The following is a 26052-nucleotide window of genomic DNA, read 5'->3' as shown; positions in this document are numbered from 1 at the left end:
GCTAAATTCCAGTGCTGATTAATTTCGACGGGGGAAGTACGGGCTCAAGGTACGCCCTGTACTTCAAAATACGGGTCGTACTTTGCTGCCCGTACTTGGGTTGTAAACTCTCAGTGCTCTCTGCCAATTCCCCTCGATGTACGCCCTCCATTGTACGTCCCGTACATCAATGTACGGGCCGTACTTTGGACGTAACTCGTACAATTGACGTCCTGAGGCCAAATTTTCCAATTCTAACACTTTTGTCTTGGTTTCTAAGTCCCCGAATCATGAACATCAACTGGTTAAGGATACGAGGTGTTACAGGTGGGTATTTTCCTGAAAATGTTTTCTACCAACCAAATGAATATGAGAAATAAGTAAGAAATGCACTATCCAAACGAACATGAGAAAATAAGTAGAAATTCACATATTTTCCAAGAGCACATTTTTCAGGAAAATATTTTCCTCCATACCGAACACACGCTAACATCTTCGTTAAGAATGTGTTGGCATGGAGAAAACATTTTCCAATTTTTTTTCTTCAATTTTTCTCATGTTTAATTGGTCAAATTTTTTATAAAATATTTTCTCTAGAAAACCTTAAAAATGAGGAAAAGAACGTCCCAAAGGAAATAGAGAAAATAAATTTTAGAAATGTCATTTGATATTAATTCTCTCCTCCTCGGTCCTCACCCTTCAACACCCCACACCTCCACCCCACCCCATAGCCAAAAAAGCACCCCCACCCCCACCACCAGCGTAGTGTTTTTCTAAGTTATATTAAATGCATTTGGTATAATATCTTTTCACTTACTCTCCATCCCATTTTATTTGAAGTGTTTGACTGGACACGAAATTTAAGAATAAACGAAGACTTTTCTAAAACAAATCATAGATGTTTGTGTGGCTAGAGATCATTTCAATAAGTTAAAAAGTTATTTAAAATAAGATTGTTATTAAATATAAAAATGTGTCACACTAAAAAGAAAAAAACTTCACACAAATTGACCCAGAGGGAGCAGTAAATTACACCAAAAAATAAATAAGAATTCCAATTATTTTCGAGGAAAATGAGGCCATATAATACGTATTTTCACATTTTGACCGTAGCTAGATAATATCTAAATTAAGGGGTTTCCCTATAAATAAAGTCAGTCGGGTGGCATTTGCCCTTCTCTACAAGCAAACTTCACACCTCCCCCCAAATTTCCATACCGATTGAAGAGACCTCTTCCAAGTCCCGATCCTGCCTACGCCGAAGCTAACGATAACCATGCCTACAGGTCAGAAAAATTTCTTCATATCAGTTTATTATTACTTTGTATTTGAACTGTAATACCACATTAATGCGAAAACTGACACACTTAGGTCTCAATTTTCGATTCGTTATTCATCCTTTGATTTGAAGTATTATAGAAACTTGTAATTTATGCTGAAATTTTAGTTTAACAGATCCTAATTTGTATTAACAACTCATATTATCTACTTAGTAGTATTTGTTATGAAATGTACCTCAATGTTGTGGACGGTATAGAGGAATTACACTAGTTTGAGATTGAGGTATAGTTGATTGATAATCTCGAGTAACAAGAGCCTTTGGAGATGATTTTAATGATTTTGGTTTTCTTCTAGGGTTAGAATATGAATGTAGTTTTTATAGTATATGTAAGATATAATGGTCAAAAACATACTAAACTATTGCTTTTTCGCGAGTTTCGTACCCTAACTATTAGTTGTTCCCTTTTCCTACTACCTGAACTATCACCATTTATGTATTAAAACACACATCAACTATGAGTTGTTCTCTTTTTCTACCTGAAAACTCGAAGCCCCACCAGGTGGGAAAAGGGACCGTCCGATAGTTGAGGTGTGTTTTAATACATGGATGGTGATATTTTTTTTTTTTTTTTTGATGACAAGGGAACCCGCAACCGCTACCCTTCGGGTGCGCACAGGGTAAATCCCGCTCCTGTGTAATAGCTCGCAAACCACACAGGAAAAATAACCCGCACTAGGCAAGCCCCGTGCGACGAGCTCCACTCGGAAGGCAAATCCCCTGCTGTTTTAGGCAGGGGGTTTCGAACCTGAGACCTCCATTATGGAAGCCCCATGCTCAACCAACTGAGCCACCCTTGCAGGTATAGATGGTCAGATGGTGATAGTTCAGGTAGTAGGAAAAGGGAACAACTCATAGTTAGGGTGTGAAGCTCGCGAAAAAGGGATAGTTCAGGTGTGTTTTTGACCATTAACACTATTTGTAATGAAATGGACCTGAATATTGTGAATGATACAAGAGGAATTGCATAGTGGACCCCAATTAGTTTGAGATTGAGGTGGTGTTGATTGATAATCTGGAGTAATAAGAGCCGTTGGAGATGATGGTGGAGCTTATACAGGCCCAGCTGGAATCAAATTTTCTTAATGGTTTCTTGTAGGGTTAGAATATGAAGGTCGCCTTTTTTTCTCCAGAACATGCTACAACTTTTCAAGTTGGTGATTGTTTTTAAATTTTTCAAGTTTTCTTTTCTTTGGCGAAAGAGATTTTTTTTTTTTTTGTTCCAAGAGCTGTATTTTGAAGTTGTGGTTTGAGAGTGTACTCAATCTTTTTTTTCAAAAAGATCTCCCCTTTTACTCACAATACACTTATAAATCCCGCGCCGCCCCGCCCCCCCCCCCCCCCCCCCCCCCCCCCCCCAACCAAAAAAAAAAAAAAAAAGAAACTGCAATTATCCAAAAATCTTCAACTTCCACAAAATAGTCGATAACAAGATTAAATTGGTTTGGGGGGGGGGGGGGTGGGGTGTTTAGGTAAAACATCATTTATTGTTTTTTTTAGGAGCTGATTTTTTATATTATAGATAAGTTAATTGATGAATGTTTGAGAAATACCATTGGTGTTTCAGTTAGGTATCATCACTGTATTAGTTTAATGTTTGTTTTGTTTAAGTCATGGTGGTTCGTTCAGACAGCACCATTCATGTTTTGCTGTTGATGTTAATTTGGGTTTTTTTTAAAGTAAGGGTTATTGGAGAAAAACAAAAGTATAATGGGCTCACTCTTCACTACCATACAGAATAACATTACTCATGGACAGTGTAAAGACAAGTATCAGTAATTAAAAACAGAAAATGTATCGATGTGCAGTATTTTGTCGCATTAGCCTACTACATTGTAGCCTCCTAACTGTAACTAATTTAAGACACATCATTTATCGAGAACTAACTTCACCTTCACTCTTGTTCCACATTTCAAAATGACTACTTGCGCTTTTTTTTTTTTTGATGGGTAATTAAGATTTTGTTTGTTCTTTGAACATCTCAAAGGAAAAAAAAAAAAAAAAAAAATGAAGGAAGAAGCTTTGTTTGCTTCCTTCAATGAGACAGAGATATTCTTCAATTCTATTGAAGCTTTCAGGGATTTGTTCTTGCTACCTTTAATGGTTCTTGTACTTATAATTCCTTTTTTGTTCTTGTAATCTCAAGTCTAACTTAGTAATGGCAAAGTTGTTTAGGTCAAACTTATCTGGTCTAGGATATCAAACTAAAAGAGCTGTTAAGGAAGCTGGCTTCCTTTTGAAAATTTATTATTTGTTTGCGTTACACGAGCAACTCACTGGAGGAACCTGTTTTCCTCCCATTCAGAAACCCTTCTTTCGTTCTCTTTTAGATTGTGTCTCCCGTTTACTTTCGCGCTTGGACTATAAGAGGTTCTAATTTTCTTCTTGTAAATCTGGTGATTGGTTGCAGTAAGTGTAAAGTGGCAAAAAGAAGTCTATCCTGCTGTGGAAATTGACACTAGCCAGCCTCCGTATGTTTTCAAATGCCAGCTGTATGATCTAACAGGGGTACCACCTGAAAGGCAAAAGATAATGGTCAAAGGTGGTTTACTCAAGGTATTAAATCATGTGTTGCCCTTGGTTTTCTATACTCCATTCACTTTGCAGATGAAGCACAAAGTCATTTGTGTTTTGAGAAGTGCTGAAATTCTCTGCATGTAATGCTTCGCTTGTTTATTTTATTGGTAACTCTTGGATGATTTTCATGCTTATTCAGGACGACGCTGATTGGTCTAAAGTAGGAGTAAAAGAGGTACATGGCTACTTATTGCATTACTCTCTTTTTTTTATGCAATGAAGTGTCAGTTATTAATAAGCATGTGTATTTCTAGGGTCAGAGGCTGATGATGATGGGAACTGCAGATGAAATTGTGAAGGCCCCTGAGAAGGGTCCTGTTTTTGTTGAAGATATGCCTGAAGAAGAGCAAGTGGTTAATTTAGTAAGTATTTTTGACACAGCTATCGTTGCATCAAATAGGAAGTTTCAGAAATGTGATATTCATGTTTATTGTTTACATAATTCGTCTTGTGGCATATTTATACCAGCAGATACACACTATTTCATTCAAGGTAGAACTTTACCGAACTTGTTTTGTTCATTTATGTTTCAAAAGCAGTAGTAGCGGACCTAGGATTTTAAAGTCATGGGAGTAATATTTTCTTTCATCCACTTCTTTTAGCTGTGCACTCATTGCCATTTTCTGAGATTGGGTGTTCAGTAACTTTTATGTAAATATTTACTAGTTTACTGAATAAGTTATAGGTGCGTGGATCAAAGATAAGGGGTGCTTAAGCACCTACCTTTTTGCATGTAGATCTTCCATTGAAAAGCAGTTACTTTGTGCAACTTCTCGACATGAAATTAAGCCTTGCTAATGTGTAATTATCTGTTATCGTTCCGCGAGCACAAGTAATTTGGTGGATTCCTAGTGCTGATCAGATGCGTGATTTCTTTGTTTGCGCATTTTGTATCGGATTACTGTGTGTTTGAGAGTCCCGACTAAAAGAACTGCTAGCTTTCATAATGCCAAGGCTTTAATTTTTTCCTTTTAATCAGTAACTGAGTGATGTTGTTTTTATAATTTTGTTTGCTCCAGGGTCATTCTGCTGGATTATTTAATCTTGGAAACACATGCTACATGAACTCCACAGTGCAGTGCTTGCATTCAGTTCCGGAACTGAAGTCTGCTCTGACTGAGTGAGCATTTCCTTCTTTCACCATTCCTTTTTTTTTTTTTTCATTTTGATAATGGTGGTGGCCAATCCAGCTTGTGTGCACCCATACCTGCTACCTCCGACTAGTACAAGTGCCGGATAACTCTGTCTACTGTTCTACCATGGCTTGAGCCATTGCAAATAAATCATTTGAGTGTTTTTTGTCTCTGCTAGGGTTTGAACCTTGGTCTCCATGGTCTGCACCCACTTCATCGACTACCAGACGACACCCTTTTGTGCAATCCTTTCCTTCCCCCTTTTTTTGATGAGTCTTTTGCTTTAGGCTTGAGTTCCCAAAACTTGATCCAATTCAATGTGGTCGTTTTTACTTCTAGATCGGAAAAGATTTAGGTCTAGTTTGAATCATTTGCACTTTCTTTGGTTAGGTCATTTGATGTATTTTCACTTTATCCTTAGTTCCTAATTTTGCTAATAGTTGTAAATAATCAATATTTTACTGTATACGTTAGTCAAATCAATGAATCCTAATTTTTCTTGTGTAATACGTTGTATGGTATATCACCCAAAGAGTGTGTATTTAGTATTTACAAAGGAAATGAGGAAAAACCAGTAATTAATAGAGAAAAAATTGTTGAAATAATGCCTATGCCTACCCAACCTCCCCTATTCAAATGTGGACTGGTTTTGTGGTACATGCTCCTTTGAATTAAAATAATCCAAGTTTAACCCGACTTGAATCAATTTAGAATTCCAAAGCAGTTGAATTTCACCCCGAATATGATAAGACAATAAGATCAAAATCTACCATCCTTGCTTGTATATGGTGGACAATTTGGACACAGAAATTTGAGATGTTTTGAAGACAATGCCAACTCAGCCCAGAAAATTAAGTTTAACTGTATTAATTTGCCTCTTTTATGTTGGCAGAAATTTTACGTGAGGCAGAATCTGTTTTAGAATTCATATATTTCCTCCAAGGCCATTCCTGTACACTGTATATATTACTGCACTCTCTTATTGATTAGTTCTTTAATAAAATCTTATCATTTCCAAGAAGACAATAAGATCAAATTGGCTCCTATTAAATACAGAGTATCAGAGTTTTGAAAAAACTCCATTAAGAATTGATCTCTCACGTGCTTTTCATACACGATTGATTGGAATTCTCTTGTGTTCCTGAGATTTTGACTTTATTTATTCTTCCTGCTAGATATAATCAGCTGGCTAAAAGCAATGATCTGGATCACTCATCTCATCTCTTGACGACTGCAACAAGAGATCTATTTAACGACCTTGATAAAAATGTGAAGCCAGTGGCACCAATGCAATTCTGGATGGTACTTACATTATTTTCTTTAATTTTTCCTAATTTTTTCTTTGGTGATGACCTTGTAACCTTGCAAGATCTCTTTGAATTCCAGACAGTCTTATACTCCAGAAGGTTATGCATGCTGAGTAGGCACTCTTTGCCAATAAATCCCTGTTAAATTTTACACGCTTTGGGGTTGAACTTGATAAATTGTGTCATAACTTTTCTGTGCAAATGTAAAATATATTGGTTGGATGTGACTAGAGTTACTTTGGAGGGGGGGGGGGGGGGGCTGTTATCTACTTGATCAGAGCTTTGTGCAATGTGCATCGTTCATTCTTGCCTTGGGCTAGTTGGATTTATATGAGATTATAGGTGGCTAATGTTCATCTTGTTTGCCGTTTTAGTGTATTCTTCATGTTAGCTGCTCTTCTACTAGCATTTGATTATGTTTATGTCCACAGGTTTTGCGGAAGAAATATCCTCAATTTGGCCAGCAGAGCAATGGAGCTTTCATGCAACAGGTTCCAAAATATCTAAGCATCTCCAGCAGATTCAAATGAATTGTTTAGGGTTGTTCTAATTTTGGTGTAAAGGAATAGGTTTAGAAAATCATGAATCTGTCTTGGATGTACTAGACTCCCTGTGAGGTGACACTAGATCAGATGCTTTATACTTTTGTAAGCTGTAATCAAGAGGGACGACGTAGCTTTTTGTGTAGTCCTTATATAAATATACAAATATAATACCTTCTCCCAAAAAAAAAAAAAAACACTAAGCCTACCGCAACGCTTCCTTATCATTAAAAAAAAGGTGCATCTCCTTCTGACATTTCATGGATAATCACAGGATGCTGAAGAATGTTGGACCCAACTACTTTACACCCTTTCCCAGTCTCTTAAATCACCGAGTTCGAGGTACTATATCTCCTCTCTGGATATTCTTGCATATAAAAGTCCCCTTTTTAATAATTTTCGTGTTTTGTTTCGCTAGTTGTTTTCCTTGCTTCAGGTTGGGACATATGGTCTTTTTTTTTTTTTTTTTTTTTTTTTTGGGAAAAACGTGAAGGAAAACTATCCTGTGCATACATTATTCTTTATATCATGGTTGTGACTGCACTTCATCTTGATACTTGCAGTGAAGGTCCGGATATTGTGAAGGCTCTCTTCGGTATTGAGTTTGACAACAGGTATTTCTGCATTCAGATGTTGTTACCTTCTATTTAACGGGAATGTGTTCAGGCATTAGTTTTTGATATTAAAGCTGCTTCGGGTTATTTTCTTACCTTCTCTGTGCATGGAATTAGTCATGCACCTAAATATAAGAAGAGGCCGGTGAGCTTGGTGTATATGTATTGAGATTGAAGGAATGCAGCTAGTGGTCCTAGGATGTTCTTTGTTCTGATTATCTTCTTGAGCAATCCTGATGAGAATAAACATCCTCAACTTTTACTCTTGTCATATTGTCATATAGTTGATAATGAGAGATGAATTACTGAAGTTGCATTGGAACTTGAAGCTAAAAATCATGTTCATTCAACTGCTTTTAGTTACTCCTACTGTTTGTTAAGTGCACTATAGTGCCACTGCTGACTGAAAAGGTTAAAATTGAGGTTGCTTCTAGTTTGCAGTTCTCATAAAGGGAATCTTCTCCTCAAGGAATAATGAGATACTTGGATAAAATGTTTAAGGCATACAATTTATTTTTATATTCATCATCTCCTCGAGAAAAGCAGAGGATGGAATTTTTTTGAAAAGCATAAGAGGGCTAAGAGGGAAACTAAAAGGGCTATTAGCAAAGCTCGAGAAGAAGTCTTAGATGACTTGTAAAATAAAGCTAGGGACACGAGAAGGAGCAGACAATGAGAAAGCTGCTTCAGTCCCTTACCTACCCTAGTGTCTTTAGGGAGCCAAAGCTTGACTTCACTAAACTACGTATCGCCCACTTTAATTTCACTTAAACCTTTCGATAAGCAAACATTCGTCACAATCCAGTGCCTCGAAAGTAGATCGTGACTCTTGGCTCTTAGCGAGAAGCTACGTGCTAGGATTTCCCTAAAACAAAGATAGGTGGTGTGTGAGAGGCCATCCAGTACAATTGAGAAGTTTTCATTGAGCATTCCTAGTCACATGGGAAAGGAGGTCAAGTGGCAAGGCAAGGATAGGAAATAGATTAAGTGGAGACTCAAGTCAAGGCGATGGATCACTATCACTATGAGTAGATGCTTTCCCTGTACTGTGTTCAATGACACCTGATATGGCTACAAGGATGAGAGATCTTGCATGATTTTTCACAAGCAGAAGTATGAGTAGATCTTAACAATAAACAGTGATATGGAACGAATGCAGAACAAAGCCAATGTAGTGAAAGACTCTGCAGACTCTGTTCGGTGGCGTAAAGTATATATCGACAGCTAACTGATTGTTTTTTATTGTAGTCCCCCAACATAATCTAATGTATGAACTAGCATGCTTGAGGGAGGAGAATTAAGGACTTAAACAAAGTGAAGTGTATTGAAGACTATTTTGAACAAGTATTTTCAACTCGAACGATGAGAATAGTTTTATAGATCTCCATACATTTGTGAATAATATAAACTTCAGTTACACTCGTATAATTAGGCTGACAGATGTAAAAGATGTCGTGTAAATTGTGAAGAGTAAAAAAGCTTGTGATTCAGATAGTTTTCCATAGAGGTTTGTAAATGTTTTGGAAAGGTAAAGATGACTTACTAAGTTGTTTGATGCTATGCAAAGAAGTGGTGGATGTCGAAAGAGTGGAGAAAGAATACCCTAATTCCAATATATAAAAACAACAGAGAGACCCAAAGTTGTGCGACCCATCATGGCACTAAAGCATGCGAGGGCGTTGATTTCGTGATATTATAAGAGTGACAGAGAATGGATTTAGGTTCATGCATAATAGATTTACAACAGAGGTTATAGTCCTGTTAAGAAGATTGATGGAGGTCTATCGCAAGAGGAAGAAAGATCCACATATGGTGTTCATTGATCTAAATAAAGCATATGCTGGATTTCCTAAAAAGATCTTTTGGTGGGTGTTGAAGAAGAAAGGAATCCATATTAAATATATAAAATGCCTTAATAAATATGTTTAAAGGAGCCATCGTGAGTATGAGAATAATAGAAGATACAAAGTAACCGTGAGATTACACTAGGGATCGACATAGAACCCGCATTTGTTTACCCTAGTTATGGTTGCGCTAACATACACAATACAAGATGAGATCCGATGGTGTATGCTTTTTTGACGATAATGTACTAATTGATGGAATCATCAAGGTGTAAACCAAAAGCTTGAATTATGACCAAATGTTCTAAAGACTAGAGAGAAGGTTTTAGGATAATTCATGAACCTGTAGGTCACACCTTGGGTGCAACTCTTAGATACTTTGTGACCGTATTTACTAATATTAAATATACTAAACATCCTCTTTTACTACTATTAAGTATAATAACACCGAAACAATTGAGATTTTTGTCAGTGTACGGACATCTACCAATCCTTGTATAATATCATGTTTCATTAATATACAGTGTTTTGCACCACCGGGTTAAATTACTGCAGTGTATTTTTTACGATCTAAATCTTTTGGCCTCTACGGGATCTACAGGAAGTACAAGCCTCGACCCAAGAGGCATGCCACTGATAGGAGATCTTTATTGACTTGTATATTTACACATTCCGACACTCAAATTAGCAGTTCTAGTGTGTATAGTTGTATTGTATTAATAATAATAATAATTAAAGGTCTGGCTGGTCTATAACATTCTAGGGTATTTTCAGTAAGCTACGCTTTTCTGCTGTTGCTTGGACCTGTGGGCTAATATCTCTTGACAGGCTCTAACCCACTGCAGTGAAGTTGGGAAAGATCTGAATGCCCATCCAAGAGATATCACGTGTTCTAACTCATCTAACCGATATACAAAATTTAATTTCAATTAGTACGGAAGCTGTTTATGTTTCATATCTAACCTGTGGTGTCTTTACTCTACGGTTTTGATTGGGATTTTGGTGTGTGCTAGTGGCCACTCTGCATGCACCTATGCTGCATATCTGATATTAATTGTGCTAGATACAGAAGAAAATGGCTGACTCTGTCCCTTATTCTTATGGCACTGATATGGACCAGGATTCATTGTGCTGAAAGTGGTGAAGAAAGCACAGAAACAGAAACCGTATATTCCCTTAAATGCCACATTTCACAGGAAGTGAACCATTTGCATGAGGGTTTGAAACGTGTAAGTTTGGTTCTTTCCTTCTTTGTATGCTCTAATCTCTAACTTAGTCTTGTTAATTAGCGTTTCATATTACTGCTAAGTTCTGTCTCAAGTTTTTCCGTTGTGCCAATGTGGTATTCATTCAAGTTGAAAGAGAGTACAGTCCCCAAGTGAAAGATGCCATATCTAATTCATAGAAATTTATTTGGTATCTGTAACTGGCATGGATTGCCTTTAGAATTTTTTACTGCCCTCTTATCCCGTTGTGGGCCCTGCATGTTGAGGTTCATTCAATAGTTTCATGTCGGATATGGGCTGAACCATTGGAGAGAGCAAAATTTCAGTACCATGCCTACTCATAATGCTCTAGGGTGGGAAAAGATGCTTTGGAGATTTTGTTTAAGTTGGTGCTACCAATCTTTGATGATGTTTATAGTGGAAAACTGGAAATCTGGTATTTTCCCCTCTGAAATGATTTGATTGGCACTCATATGGTCATTGCTTTATCTGAACAGGGTCTGAAATCGGAACTGGAGAAGGCGTCTCCTTCACTTGGACGTAGTGCAGTTTATGTGAAAGACTCCCGAATCAATGGCTTGCCAAGGTATAAGCTGGCTTGATTAATTCCATTGCATGTAGCAACTTAGGTATGATCCTTAGGCGATCTGAATCCACATCCTTCACATAACAAAAATGTCTTCTGATGTGTCGAAGTAGTTCTTATTTCTTGCATAATATTCTTTCACATTCTCCTTTCTTGGGGGGCCTTTTCGTGCTCACACTTTTCTGGATATTTTCTTTACTATTTACTGCTCATTATTGACTGGTATATTTCTTTTGATGAATAGATACTTGACCATTCAGTTCGTCCGTTTTTTCTGGAAAAGGGAATCAAATCAAAAGGCAAAGATTTTACGGGTATGTTGACTTGCTCGTCTTCGGTTTCACATTGTTCAGATAGTTGGTCTCCTCCTTGAAAATAATCAACAAGTAGGTGGAAGAGGGAAAAAGATCATATTTACCATGGCATAAACTGGGAAGAGGAAGTTCCATGTTTTACTTTGTTATGTGAGGGTGATCAGTTCTGTCGCGTTTAGTGCTTTCAAGTCTTGCCTGATCTCTGGATTGTCAATTCTGAACTGTATATTTTAACTTTAGACTTGTTTGCGGCAGTGTAGGTGTGGGAGCCTTGATTATAATTGCCCTTCCAATAGAAAAATAACTGAAACCTCTATTAAGTTTATGTTTTGATCTTGGAGTAGGTGTAAGAAGAGATTTTATGCTTCAATGACTACATTTCAGCAACTAGAAATAAGAAGTAAGACAAGGATGTGATATTAATGCCTTTGGTATTCTAGTGGGATAATACTTATGGAGTAGAGTTCGAGGTATGGATTTGTCATGTTCCACGTTTTTCTCCATCTGAATTCTGATATGACCTGACCTTTTGTATGCATATATTGCGATGTACTGCCCTTTATCTTTACTCATTAAATGGTTGATAGGAAAGTAATGACCTTAGGTTTCTCAACCCACCTCATTGACCATTAGGCCGCACCTTTGGGTGCTTAATGACAAGTTTTTATAGCCTTACATATGTAATGGCATGTTTAAAACCACAAGTTTCACAAGTCTTATATAGCTACACAAATGTTATGGCATATTTAAGGCCTTAAGTTTATTCATTTTCTTTCTTAAACTCCATGCCCTGTCAAAAGGGGTCACATAAAATGAAACGGAGAGAGTGCTATATTTAAGCATGGAATCTCACCTGATGGTATTTTTTTTATTGTCTCTCCTTTTCTTGGTAGCGGATGCATTGAGCAGTAGGGTCATTTCCTTATAACTTATATAAACAGCTAAAAAACTTCCTTGGGTAATGCTTTCAGGAAGACGATATTAAGAATACATTGAATATGGGATGTGTCAAAAAAAGAAAAGAAGGAAAGCATTGGATAATAGATCACAACCATTTTTAGCCAATATTGGCTGGGATGGGTTCTGGCTAATTTTTATTTTTTTGGGAGAAAGGTAATAGAGGATGTATTAATTAAGGTTCGTGTTAATCCCACCCATATCCAACCTAGACCACACATATATCTTTGTGCACAAATATATTCCATTTCCACCCACTGCGGTAGTAGTTATGTGACAACAAGGAGTTGTAAATGGTACATGATTGCTTTTAGTGATATCAGGAACTTAAGTGATAATGTAGGAAGCACTTTGAAAAAGAATGACAATCTAGAAAACTAAAATTTATCTACGCTTCAAACAATAGTCATGTCTCATGTTAAAACTCAGTAGTTTTTGCTTTCTTTAGTATTATAAGTTTGCTAATATTTCAAAATCGTTTATAGATTTTTCGTTTATAGATTTTGCATGTATTGGATCTCTTATTGCTCTAGATCTAAGAAATGGTAATCTTAAATTATGTCTATTCTGATCAGAAAGTGGATTACCCATTGTCATTGGATGTATATGATCTTTGTTCGGATAACCTTCGCAAGAAACTGGAAGGTCCTCGCAAGGTATTGCCTTTTGCCCAATATTGATCATTTGTCTTTAAGAAATGAGGGAAAGACCCTCTTTCTCTCTCTTGCCCTGTTGACTCTAAATTTGCTGCTAGGTTTTGAGGGATGCAGAAGGTAAGAAGGCTGGTTTAAAAACTAGTGCGAAAACTTCAGTTTCAACTGACAGCGACACTAAGATGACCGAGGCTGAGGTATGAAATTGATCTATCTACTGTAGGAATGACTCAAGCGGATAACGGGGGACCTTTTGGGCCCTCTTATGGCGGGCTTTACAAGATGTTTTAAATGGGGTACTTGGAATGTCTAGAAGTAACTTCTGCTTCTTTTTCTTTTCTATTGTTTATACAGGAATCATCTAGTGGAAGTGGAGAAGCATCTAAATCTGCACCCCAAGAAGGTAGAAGAAACACTTTCTTTCCATAATAATTTGATGATGTAATAAACAAATGGTGCTGCTGTATTTAAATTGGTAACAATGGCTCATGTAAAAACTGTAGTATTTTGGGGAGCAATCATTATCATGATCTCTTCCAACTCACATAGCCTGTTCATTGCTTTGAAGAAAACTCTATTCGTTAATTGTCGGTTATAATCCTGCAGTAATGTTAGAGTTTTAGTAAGGTTTCGTGGTTCTTATGACAACAATGTTCAGCCTTGGGTATGCAAACTTCTTTTTGCACGGTCACTATTAATATCTTTGATTTCGAGCAAGCGACATTCCATTAATAATTTTGGGATCCGATAAAGATTATTAACTGGATCAGATTTGTTCCTTTTTGAATTACTATATGTCCCTTGAGGCCTTGATGTCTTAGGGCGTTTTCACAAGTTTCTTTGAAGGGGACACCTTTGAATTTTTAGAGCCATGAAAGACCCTTAAGGTTTAGCTCTGTTGGTATGCCTAATATTAAATTGGTGTTTTCTTGGAGTGCTTTAGAATGTTTATACATTTATTTGTATGTGGAAAATGTAGAGAAGTTCTAGCAATAGGCAACCCCATAACTTTTCTTAAAAGACAAATCTCTGAGTGTTGGAATGAAATAGGCCCAAATGGAGCAGAATAAATATTGAGGGTTTATGCAAGTGACTCACTAGTTCCAGGTTGGGACTCAGTAGCTGTGAGTGATCCCTTTTATCAACAATTTAGTGTTCTACTATAGAAGGGAAGCTAGTCTAATAGCTTAATTTTGGAATTCAGTTATGAATGAGGAAGTGCAGTGATTAGTTCTTTTTTGTCAAATGATGCTCCAATTACATAAACTCCATTTCAGGTGTTCTGCCTGAGAAGGAACGCCAGTTGACTGGAATATATGATTTGGTGGCTGTGCTGACTCACAAGGGAAGAAGTGCCGACTCAGGGCATTATGTTGCCTGGGTCAAGCAAGAAAATGGTCAGTTCACTAGGAAGATATTTTCTTCTAGAAATCGTTCCTTTGGACTACTGTCTGATATAATATGTTGAAAATCTCATTGTAAACAACAGGAAAGTGGGTTCAATTCGATGATGACAATCCAATCCCGCAGCGAGAAGAGGACATCACTAAACTTTCAGGAGGCGGTAAGTGAATCACTTGTTCATTAGCAGGCCATTGTTGAATTTTGCTATGCCTAGCAAGCGTTTCTGTTCTTGTAACGTCAAAGATATATACCAGACGGAATGTTTAGTTGCTTATGCAGCCTGAATGTGTTGATCTTTTTGCCAGTTCATTGATAAAAGTGCCTTATGTGGTTTCAGGTGATTGGCATATGGCTTATATTTGCATGTACAAGGCCCGTGTTGTTCCCATGTGATTTAAGTTGGTTCGTTGGGTTTGTTTCACTCATTGACATTGATGTGTTTTGAGTTGGTCACGTTACACATGATTATTCTGTTACTTTTACTTTAAATGTAATTTATTACATTTAGAATTGAGTTGCACTTGAGCTGCCTTGGAAATTCAGCAGGAGAACTTTCCAGACTTACTGAATGGTGGATTTATACGCAATATAGACTGTTACATCTCACTACTTTCTCTGATAAAAGTGCTTTAGTACTTCAAGATGCTTTGTTGGTTATTGGTGCTTTCCTGAAATTGCTGTAAAAATGATTTTGACAAGCTAAATGCAAAACAAATCCTAATGGGGTCTTAGGTTCATGATCACATTTTTGGGCAGCTATACGGTGTTCGCCTGTTTATATAAATGGGCTATGGCAGACTTAACTGTTAAATCTAAATTTGTGTAGATAAACAAATTTACCATGTTACTAAACTTACATTTTAGGAGTATAGAAAACCTTTTCTTTAAATATGAGTTTTGGAAGTTTTCTGTCTGGTGAATGTATTATTACTTCTCTGACTTTTGTTATTTTAGCTTACTGTTCTCTGCCGGATTTTTTACACAAAACTCTTCCTTGCCTAGTATATAAATGTGTCAGATTCGTGAAGCTTGGATGTTTACTTCACATATATTATGATACAAAACATATTTTTGGCTGCGGAGATGTCCTTTTATGGAAAGCGAGAGCGAAGTAGGTCCCTTTAGGAGAAAAAATAATAGAAGGAAAAGTTTTTGCTACTTTTCGTGTATTATGAAAAAACTGCATGAAATGTATCAATTTATTTTAAATAATTTAATCTATTCATTAAATTAATGGCAGGATTTGATACCCGCATCTAATCGAAATTGCATTTGAGTGCTCCCCAAACATAAAGGGGAGCTCTTTCTTAGTGGGTCGCTACTTTGCTTGTGTTCTAATAGTAATAACAGGAAGAAACTAGGGAGCATGGTCCCTAGTCTTGTTTTTGCCGATCTGATTTTCTAGGGCATGGACGTCTTTGATTGGATGGATACAGATATGTAATAAGTGTGCGGTTAGGGTACTTATAGATCACTAGGTAGCCTAACTCGACCCAAGCAATGCTCAAAAGCCCCACGCCTTTGTTGGTCGGAAATTGCCGGGTCACTACAAACTATCACTCTATAACAAGTACATATTGGTAAATAGAACCACGCAACATAGCTTATGACTTGCATATTATTACTACATTCAGGCTATACTACTACTATAACTGCAACATCAATTTTCCCTTCATTATTCTTAGAAAGAGATGTTATATGGAGCAAGCATGTCCATTTTCCAGTATAGTATAGTATTGATCATCATTTATCTCCAATTAGCCATTCATGTTCAGCAGGTAGAAGAGCTAGAACATTTTAAAGCACCTGCATTTCTTGTCAAGTCCTTGACTTTATTTCCATCTTCAACCTGAAAAGCTTGCTCCGGCGTATAGTTTGGCTTCACAGCCTCACGACCAGAACCCGATCCAACGAAAGACGCTCCGTTCGCAAATACATCTTCAACTGACTGGAAATTCCCTATCACTTCACCAACTGCACCCTCCTTTGTCCATGTAATCTGTACCATATATCATTTTTATCCAGTCAATCAACTACCACTCATTTCTAAACAACCGTTTGAATGTGTTTCGTGCTATTCAGACTCATTTCATAAATAAACAAGCATAACAGTCTTATCTGAAAGTTTAAGTTATTAGAGTTGGGTACAACCCTGACATCAAATAAGTTTTCATTATAAATGAATATAACGAGTTGTCCTTGTAATAGCCTAAATACAGCATAGGTGTGTAGTACAATAACAATTGATACAAGCTAAATCTTTTATTAGTATAATTAGGCCCAAGAGAGAGTTGTCTTCCTCCATATGTAAAAGGATGGAATAAACGAACTAATCAAATTTTTGGATGCTTTATTTTTATGAAGTGTTTCTTCCTCAGTTCAATTTTTGAGAAAAATCATATCTTGAGTTTCATTTTCATTTTTATAAGAATGAATACTATGATTCACGTTTCGAACATGCATGAATTATTACTAAATGTACCATCATTTTCGATTTATGTATAACGTTTAAGTGAATCAATTAATAACAAACCCTTCAAGATTCGAGACAATGACAAGAGAATGAGGAAAACATGTTAAAGTATTTACCTCTTTCTTTCCTCCTGTTGGTGCAAAGAAATAATTGGCCTGGCTCTTTATGCTTGGGTTCATGCTTCCTCCTATTGCATAGTTACCCCATCCCTTGTATTTATTGTTAACTACATGGGCATATCCATGACGAACCCTGCAAGATAATTAATGAATGGAAATTCAAAAATGAAAACAAAAGTTCATGTAGACCAGGGATTAAAATGGTTGAGTTGCATTTGGTCAAGTATAGGTTGCGGATTTGAGGCGTTAAATAATATTTTAGTTAGTAAAATATAAGGGGGAAAAACTGCGTACTATATATATATGCATAAATTCCGCTTTCCTTAGTTCCTACACTACAGTCAATTCAGAAGTGGATTCAGGATTTGAAGTTTATGAGTTCTTATAGTAATCTCAAATTAATTTACAATGATAACTGAGTTCACAATCAAATATTTGAATGATTTTTTTTATAAATATACAGGATATGAGCAAAAGCTACTGAGTTTCCGAAACACCCCTTTTTCCAGTAGAAAAGAGTTGAAAGAAATGGACGGGTTGTTCACATTTCATTTGATAGTTAGAAACGAATTAAAAGTTAAACAGTGCTAATTCTAAAGGAAAAGGTTAGAAGAAAAATAAAGATGTCTCTTACGTTGCCCACAATAATCCGTGAGTAGCACATCATGTAGTCATTTATTTTGAAGTTTCGAAAAGCTAAAACATCTCCGAATTCAATGCAATTAATTATTCCCTCCGTCTATATTTACTTGCCATGTATTGACTTGACACGCTTATTAAGGAGCCTAAAATTGAATGACAATTTTACTATATCACACTAATTATTAGTAAGTCATCTAATGATTGAAATAAACATACTTTAAAAGTTATGCAGCCACTAAGAAATCCTTGAACTTTCCAACCCAATAATTAATAATAAGGGTAAAATAGGTATGAAATGGTAAATTATCTCTTGGTTTTTCAAACTAAACAAATAAAAACGGACAGCTATTTTTAGTATATAGGACAAATAAAAATGGACGGAGGGAGTGATTTGTAAAGTACCTTGGCATTCTCTGGTTGCAATTAGGACCAAAATAGTTGAATGCCACAGTAACTTTCATGTTCTTGTCTCGAAGGAATCCATCATCATGACCTAACAACATAACCTTGTCTTGTGTCCTAAACCAATTGTTGGAAATAGTAATATCTGTAGAACCACGAGTGACATCAATCAAACCATCTTCACTCTCAAAAAGGGTGTTGTGATCAATCCAAATCTTGGAAGAAGTCAACATTCTAATTGCATCTCCATCAACTGGACCAACATTTACAATTTTTCTGTCAGGTCCCAAGACTGTTGATGCTGTTTGTGCCTTGCAATGGTGGATTCTTAGTCCATGAATAATCACATTTGTCACCTAAAATATCATGTCCGAAGTCATTATTATTTAATTAAAACAAAAACATGATATTTAACTATAGATACATACTCCCTTTGTCTCAAATTATTTATCGTGTTTCTCTCTTACGCACCCCTTAAGAAAATATCAATTAGGGAGTTTTGACTATTTTACCTATGTCTAAATATATAATCACTTTTCATTTCATATTTATTCTATGTGTCATTTCCCCATAATTGAGGTATTTGTGGTCTTCACGAACGATTTCTACTAAGGGTAAAATGAAAAAAGAATTATGAATTTCGTCTTGAACTTCTAAAATGACTAATAATTTTAGATAACTATTTTTAAAAAACACGACAGATAATTTGAGACGAAGAAAATGTATAGTAGTCAGAAGTGGATCCTGGATATTGAAGTTGCATTGTAAGTTTAGAGTGCGTCCAATTTATTAGTTCTTTCAGTCCATTTTAAATGTCATTTAAAGTTTTGACTCTCCCATCATGAAAATCACTTAGTAGCATTATATCATAAGGGTCGTTTGATATAATCACCCTTTATCTCTCCTCAAAACAAATAATTATCGTTGAGACTAAGAAAATTGTATAGATTTACTGGAGCTAGGATAGATGTGATAAAAGATCGATAACTATAGCCTTCTTGGTTTCTGAAAGTGATGGTACTTATTTTGGACCACATTTGTTTGGCTAATACGACATTTCAAATGGATTGGAGGTAGGATATGTATCCAATTATTATCTTACACTTTTTTAGACCAATAGTTTTTTTTTTTTTTTTTTTTTTTTTTTTTTAATGACATTTAAAATGGATCAGAGGTATATAATATTGTAGGTATCCAAGTGTGCGTCAATTCGAGAAAAAAGTAGTAGGATCCACTTGGAAGGGCTAGATTCGCATGTGTAATCTATTAGGAAAATGATTGACGCAACTTATATACCTGACAGTGTAATTTGGTTGTACTATTAGTATATCTTAACATGTTGTATTCTATCTTATTTTTCAGGTGCAAAAATTAAAAGTTAAACTCTTAGAAAAATTGTGTTAGTGTTACATACCCTTTGGAGCATTAGACAAGCACCATCAGCAATGTTAACATTAACTCCACGGCCATCAATGGTGGTAAAGCTGCTAACTAAAAGGGGTTTTTGGAGCCTAATTTTCATGTCTCTTTCAAACGTTACCCAAATCTTTCCTTTAATATGCGTCATCGCATATCTTAGGGTTCCGGGTTTAGGGTTTAAGGGGTCGTCACTATTATCTGTAACCTTGTATTTAACGACATCGGGTCCAATATTATTAGTCATCTTTCCAGCATAACCAACAGAACATTTAGCTAATTGTTGCCTATGACTCCTCCAATTTGGATCTGTTCTCCAACATTTATCAATCACGTTAAATCCATGCACAAAACTTGTACTTGAAGTTGTTATTATTATAGTAAATAGAAGAGTTGATATGAAATATGAAGGCTTGTAATTTTTCATCATTTTCTTGGATAATTACGTTTTGAACTTTTATGTGTTTTGGCCAAAACTCAAAAGGTTTTGGATGCTTTTAATTGGAAAGTGAAAGGGTGATTGAAGGTATTTTATACATGGAATTTTGTTTGTTAGTTTGTGATGGATGAGGACGTTTTGGTAAAAATAAATAAGAAATTGGATGGAAGAGGAATAGAGTTTACTATATTTGTACATTAACGTAAATATAGTAGGGTTTCTATATTTACCCATTATATAAAAATAGTAAACCCTCGAAAAATAAATAAATATAGTAAACGTTATTCCTCACCCATTCAGTTCCTGCATCTCTATTTGCAAAAGCCAAAAAGACACTTGGTCTGTTGTGTCTCTAAGAAGTTTAATGGAAAATAAGCTAAATAAAGTAGTACTCCCTTCGGATAAAAAAAAGTGTTCAATTAGCCTTTTTTTCTCGGGTCAAAAAGAGTGTTCACTTATCAAATCAAGAAAGAATTTTTTCTTATTTTTCAGATTTGCCCATATTAAGTACTATGTGATCAAATTCAAATACCTATTTAATTAGGGACAATTTAGTCAAATTGCTTTTTTTTTTTTTAGGAGTTAGTGTTTTTTTAAGGGGGTGTGCGAATGTTTTATGGGCCAATCGATATGGAGGAGTACCTTATATATATATATATATTTTTTTTTTTTTCTTTTTCTTTTTCGCTCAATGCCTTAACTAGACACCAATGCTACGTGTGTTTTATCTACATTGGCTTCAGTACTTACACGTGGATCTTGATGTAATTAGAACTTAGTAAATAGCTCAAAAGATCGCCAAAATCAGAAACATATATATTTGTAATCCCTTATTTTTACTTGTAAAACGCCTAAAGAACTTTATTACTCACTATTAAATAGTTGTAAATGTAAGAAAAAAACAATTTTTTAGTTTCATTCAACTACGATGAGTATCAGAATATTGGAAACCAACTCTTTGAAAGAGTCTGAATTAATTGCTTCCTGGATCACATTTAGCTCGAAGTTGTGAAGATATATTTATTTGCGCTTTTAAGCAGTGAGATTCAATTTTCTAAGTATCTAAACTACTACTCCATGCTTTTCATCTTATATGACCTTATTTAGCTTGATACGGACATTTAAATGTTAATATGATTGCGAGAATAACTAAATTCTGACAGCTGAAAAGTTAAATTGATAGACATAACATTATATTTAGGCATGCATTGAATAGCTTAGTGTATTTGAAATTCAAAATTTGAATTATCAAAAATTTTATATTTAAAGGAAATGATATCAAACATATTGAGCATTCTATTCTTTTGCGTGGGCTACAGTTCTACTTTATTGTTTGAACATTTTACGCAATTGACTGTAAGTCTTTGAGATAATGGTCAAAAACATGCTTGAACTATCACTTTTTCGCTAGTTTTACACCTCAACTATCAGCTGTTCCTTTGTCCTACCTGAATTATCACCATCTATGTATAAAAACACAACTCAACTATCAGTTGTTCCCTTTCTAACCTGAACTATCACCATATTTCAAATAGGAAAAGGGAACATCTGATAATTGAGGCGTGTTTTAATACATAGATAGTTATAGTTCAAGAAAGAAACGCGAACAACTGATAATTGGGGTGAAACTCACGAAAAAAATAATAGTTCATGTTTGTATTTGACCATGAACTCTCAAGTCTTTTAGTTAAGGCAAAAGTCATAGATAGCCCCCTAAACTTTACCACATTTTCCTCATGGCTACCTAAACCTACGATTGTTCCAATTTGATACCTAAACTACTCTAAATTTGTACCACATAAGCACCTTTTGCCCTTTTTTTAATAACACCCTGGCGCGTGTATATACGCCCCACTTACGTGTACTTTCGTTCCATTTAACGCCTCCCACGTGGAAAATAAAATCCACGTGTTTTTTTTTTTTTTTTTTTTTAATAAAAAAAAACGGTTTCCTAAAGTAAATGGGCCTACCACTAAAACCTAATTCCCAAATTAAAACTCTCCCTCTAACCTAATTCCCAAATTAAAACTCTCCCTCCCCGACCCCTCTCTCTCTCTCACGGAGATATCGTCGATGGTGATCATCACCGTCGATTAAAGGTGTTTTTTGAATAATATCTTATGTGTAAGTATCTTAAACCTTTGTATCTCTCTAGATTAGCTGTTAATCGTGTTCATAATGGTTGTTTAAGCTTGTTAGGGTTTTAGTTTTTGAGATTAATTTAGTTTTTTTGGGGTTTGTTTTTTAGAATATTCCGTCCCTTTCCGTTACTATATTTGTAGTAGTCGGTTCTCGGTGGTGAGTGGGATTAGAAAGTTAGGTTTTTAATTTCCAGATTTGGGGTTATGTGTTTGAGAATATTCCCTGCCCCATTTCTGTAAAATATATATGCCTTAAAAGTGTGCCTTTTTGGTAATTTTTGTCTAAATTAATTCATTTTGTGACTTTTTTTTTCCGTGTGTTTACCTTACTAATTGACCATGGAGGAGGTCATATTTACACACATTCACTACGGTGGGACCTTTGTAGAAAATCCTGACCCTAATTACCATTCCTTTTTAGTGCTAGTCATCAGGTATATCGAGAAAGACTACTATTCCCTAATAGAACTGCTTTATTATACTAGAGAATTAGGTTATTTAACAGTTGATGGTTTTTTTACCAAGATGCAAATACTAGAGAATTCAATGTTATTGAGTCTGACCAACATCTACTGGACCTAATAAAAGACTTAAAAAAATGATGACCCCTTTCATGTATATGCCCTTCATTCATTAGATACTGCCTTGGCTAAAACTGATGGGCCTGTTGGTCTCTTAAAAGGCCCAGAAGTTTCTTCTAGTCAAACTAGGTCATCAAAGGGGTTAGGCCGCCGATAACTTAGATGAAGAGGCGTTAGTGGCCGCCGTCGATAACCCAGATCGTGAGGGTGTTTGGTATGCTGATATAACCTTGATCAGGAGGGTGTTGGAGTTACTCTTGAGTTTGTATATGGGGCTGCTGGTGACAAGTTAGGTGAAGAAGCATCTAATATATTTGATTGTGTGAGTAGTGATTCGTATCTGGGAGAAATACCACCGGAAGATAGGTCGGATCTAGACGAGGAGTTGAGAGCTATTAGACAAGAAAGAAAAGTAAACAAATAAAGAAACAAAAAGCTGCGCCGTAACTCAAAAAATTCCAATGGAGAGGCTGGTGGTATAGATAGAGGTTTGAGGATATTGGGAAAAATAAGTCTAACAAATATGCTGGGAAATTGGGTGGAGATGAGGAATATATTGATAGCTCTGACTGTTGGAGTGAAGATAGTGAGGAACAGCTTGATGTAGATGCTATAAAGGGGGTAGATTTATCTTCTAGAAGGAAAAGCAAAAATGTTAGGTATGATGAAGATTGTGAGGTGGCTATTTTTGAGCTTGGAATGGTCTTTGATGGTGTAACACAATTTAGAAAGGCTCTGTGCGTACTATGTTTGTAGAATATAGGAGGCAACTGAAGGTAAGACCAAATGATAGCCACAGGTGAGGGCTAAGTGTAAAAATACCAAGTTGTAAGTGGTTGTTAGTACTAAGCTTGATAGGGACACAGATGATTTTAAGGTGATTACCTATCATCCCGTTCACAAATGTATTCCTTTGAACAAAAACAAGATGTGTACTTCTAAGCTAATAGCAAGGAAGTTTAAGGACAAAATTGTTTGTCAACCTTACATAAGGATATGGGAAATTCAGGAATTGGTAAGGGACAAGCTTGGTCTTTATGTTGGTAGGACTGTTTGCCACAGGGCAAAACAGAGGGTTATGATAGAAAATATGGGTGACTAGAATCTGGAATTTTCCAGATTATGTGACTATACTGACATGATCAAGCAAACCAGAAGTAGTTTTAGGGTTAAAATTGATAAGGAGACTGAACCTAACTTTTTTGTGTACTGGGTGCAAAAAAATAATAGGATTTGATGATTGTTTTCTCAAAGGAGCTTGTAAGGGTGAGCTATTGGTAGCTATGGGAAAGAATGGGAACAACCAAATGTATCCTATTGCCTGGGCAGGGGTGGATACAGAGACTAAACATAGCTGGAATTGGTTCATAAAGTACTTGATTGCTGATTTGAATTTGGGAAATGGTGAAGGGTTGACTGTAATGTCAAATATGCAAAAGGTACCATTTCTGTTCCATTTACTTAAAATTTCAGTTTAGTAGAGGACATTTCAGTTGTTTAACTGTTTTTTTTTTTTGGTACTTTACACATTTTTGGAAGGGACTTATTCCTGTCTTGTTGGAGTTGCTGCCAAATGCTGAGACAAGGAGATGTGCTAGACATGTTTGGAGTAATTGGCAAAAAGAGTGGAGAGGAGAAGAAAGAAGGAAGCAGTTTGGAGATGCTCTAAGGCTAGCTTTGAATTCAAGTTTAAAGAGGAGATGGACAAAATGGCCAAACTGGGTAAGCCCAAGATAATGGAGGATTTTATGCATTATGAGCCTTTACATTTGGTGGGGCATATTTCAAGTTTCATTCCAAGTGTGATGTTGTGGAAAATAACATGTGTGAGACTTTTAATTCTTGGATCTTAGGTTGCAGACATAAATCTATTATCACCATGTTAGAGGAAATTAGGCATAAAATGATGAATAGGCATCTAGACATGATCAAATTTGCAGAAACTTGGATTGATGATATTGCCCCCATGACAAGAAGAATATTGGAAGAGAACAAGGAGTTGTCTAATAGGTGTCATGTTCAATGGAATGGGGTGCATGGTTTTGAAATTAGAGATGGTGGGTTCACATTTATTGTCCACATAGATAAGAAATATTGTGACTGTAGGCTGTGGATGTTAAGGGGTATTCCTTGCCCTCATGCTGTTTGTGCTTATTATTACTTGAATCTAGATCTTGATGCACATATAGAGCATTGGTATAGGAAGGAAACATTTCTTAAGGCTTATAGTCACTTCATCCAACCTATTACTAATATGAGGATGTGGCCTAAGACTACAAACCCATCAATAGAGCCTCCAGTGCCAAGAAAAATGCCTAGCGGCCAAAGAAGAAAAGAATGAAGGATAAAGATGAGCCAAAGAAATACGAAAAGTTGTCAAAGAAGGGTGTGAAGATGACTCGTTCACTGTGCAAACAAGTTGGCCATAACAAGACTGCCTGTGGAAGAAGAGTAAGTACAATTGAATTTGTCATATTCTTAGCTTTAGTTTCTTACATATAAGTCTCTAATTTTCATCCCATTGTTTCTGTTTGCTAGCATGGAATGGGTGGTCCTTCTCAACCAATACCCTCAACTGAAAGGCAAAGAAGTCAATCTCAACCAACTCAATCTAGCTCTGTTTGTAATGACACAAGTTCTGTGCCAAGAGATGCCCAAACTGTTGCTCCAACACCAACAGTAAGTATATCTTGTAAAAGTCATTTACATCTTCATTTAAATTGTACCATTTATACACTTTGGATCATTTACATTTTTAATTGTGTAATATAGTCTAGAATGAAGGGTCCAGCATATCCAACTGCTAGTTCAGCAGACAAGCTCAATTTGTGGTGACACAAGGGCTGTGCCAGTAGCTCCACAAAAGAGGGCTCAAGTTGGAGTCGGGGAAAGGGTGCGAAAGTAAAAAAATTCACAAATGCAAGAGGGGTGCCATTTGTGAGTGCAAGAAAAAGACTCTTCTTCAGTCAATTGCCACCATTATCGCCACAAAAGTGGCATATACTATCGCTGGTTTCTTCTAAGTCTTGAAATAAAAGTAGGCCTACAATCGGTTTTGGTGTATACTCTAACTCACATTCGGAGCACAAGTCTTTAATGTAAGTTCACTTTATGATTTGTCTTTATCTTTGTTCAACGCAATTTACTAATGTTTCACATTTTAATTGAAGCCTGGTACATCAATTGAGAGGGTTCTACATGGTGCAACAAACTTGAAGAGTGCTTCACCAACAAATATTGATATTGGTTATAAAGCTCGTGGACTGAAATGGCAAGGAAATGATGCAATGACCACACCACAACTATCCCAAATGATAGCCAACAAGAGAAACCAAAAGGCTGCATCAGTAACAAGCATATCTTC

General features: G+C 36.0%; 2 protein-coding genes across 3 annotated transcripts; one reads left to right on the top strand and one right to left on the bottom strand.

The window, feature by feature from the left end:
• Positions 1 to 1103: 1103 nt before the first annotated feature.
• Positions 1104 to 15081, top strand: LOC132041062 (ubiquitin carboxyl-terminal hydrolase 6-like). 2 transcript variants are annotated; one of them, XM_059431818.1, is made up of 18 exons: positions 1104 to 1265; positions 3729 to 3874; positions 4035 to 4070; positions 4156 to 4257; positions 4915 to 5015; positions 6204 to 6330; positions 6767 to 6826; positions 7152 to 7219; positions 7441 to 7491; positions 10456 to 10564; positions 11059 to 11147; positions 11392 to 11461; positions 12994 to 13074; positions 13173 to 13268; positions 13426 to 13474; positions 14349 to 14468; positions 14561 to 14635; positions 14813 to 15081. In XM_059431818.1, the coding sequence occupies exons 1-18, from the start codon at positions 1256 to 1258 to the stop codon at positions 14866 to 14868; spliced, it is 1446 nt and encodes a 481-aa protein (XP_059287801.1). In that variant the 5' UTR covers positions 1104 to 1255; the 3' UTR covers positions 14869 to 15081. The 2 variants fall into 2 exon arrangements, with proteins under 2 accessions (XP_059287801.1, XP_059287800.1); XM_059431817.1 differs by having other exon boundaries at positions 4150 to 4257.
• Positions 15082 to 15436: 355 nt separating this feature from the next.
• Positions 15437 to 19789, bottom strand: LOC132041063 (pectate lyase 1). The gene is made up of 4 exons (XM_059431819.1): positions 19526 to 19789; positions 18112 to 18467; positions 17065 to 17200; positions 15437 to 16474 (listed from the first exon to the last, which is right to left on the bottom strand). Exons 1-4 carry the CDS (start codon positions 19772 to 19774, stop codon positions 16247 to 16249), a joined length of 969 nt encoding a protein of 322 aa, XP_059287802.1. The 5' UTR covers positions 19775 to 19789; the 3' UTR covers positions 15437 to 16246.
• Between the last annotated feature and the right edge of the window lie 6263 nt (positions 19790 to 26052).

This window comes from Lycium ferocissimum, chromosome 12 (genome assembly GCF_029784015.1).
Source record: "Lycium ferocissimum isolate CSIRO_LF1 chromosome 12, AGI_CSIRO_Lferr_CH_V1, whole genome shotgun sequence".
In the NCBI taxonomy this organism is placed as follows: domain Eukaryota; kingdom Viridiplantae; phylum Streptophyta; class Magnoliopsida; order Solanales; family Solanaceae; genus Lycium; species Lycium ferocissimum.
This window is presented reverse-complemented; position numbering and strand designations above follow the sequence as displayed.

Coding starts and splice junctions, on each gene's coding strand:
- LOC132041063 (XM_059431819.1), bottom strand. CDS start 19,774: ATGACTAATAATATTGGACCCGATGTCGTTAAATACAAGGTTACAGAT. Junction 18,468..19,525: donor CTTGTCTAATGCTCCAAAGG/GTATGTAACACT, acceptor ATGATATTTTAG/GTGACAAATGTGATTATTCA. Junction 17,201..18,111: donor TGCAACCAGAGAATGCCAAG/GTACTTTACAAA, acceptor ATTATCTTGCAG/GGTTCGTCATGGATATGCCC.
- LOC132041062 (XM_059431817.1), top strand. Junction 6,827..7,151: donor ATGGAGCTTTCATGCAACAG/GTTCCAAAATAT, acceptor GGATAATCACAG/GATGCTGAAGAATGTTGGAC. Junction 13,075..13,172: donor AACTGGAAGGTCCTCGCAAG/GTATTGCCTTTT, acceptor ATTTGCTGCTAG/GTTTTGAGGGATGCAGAAGG.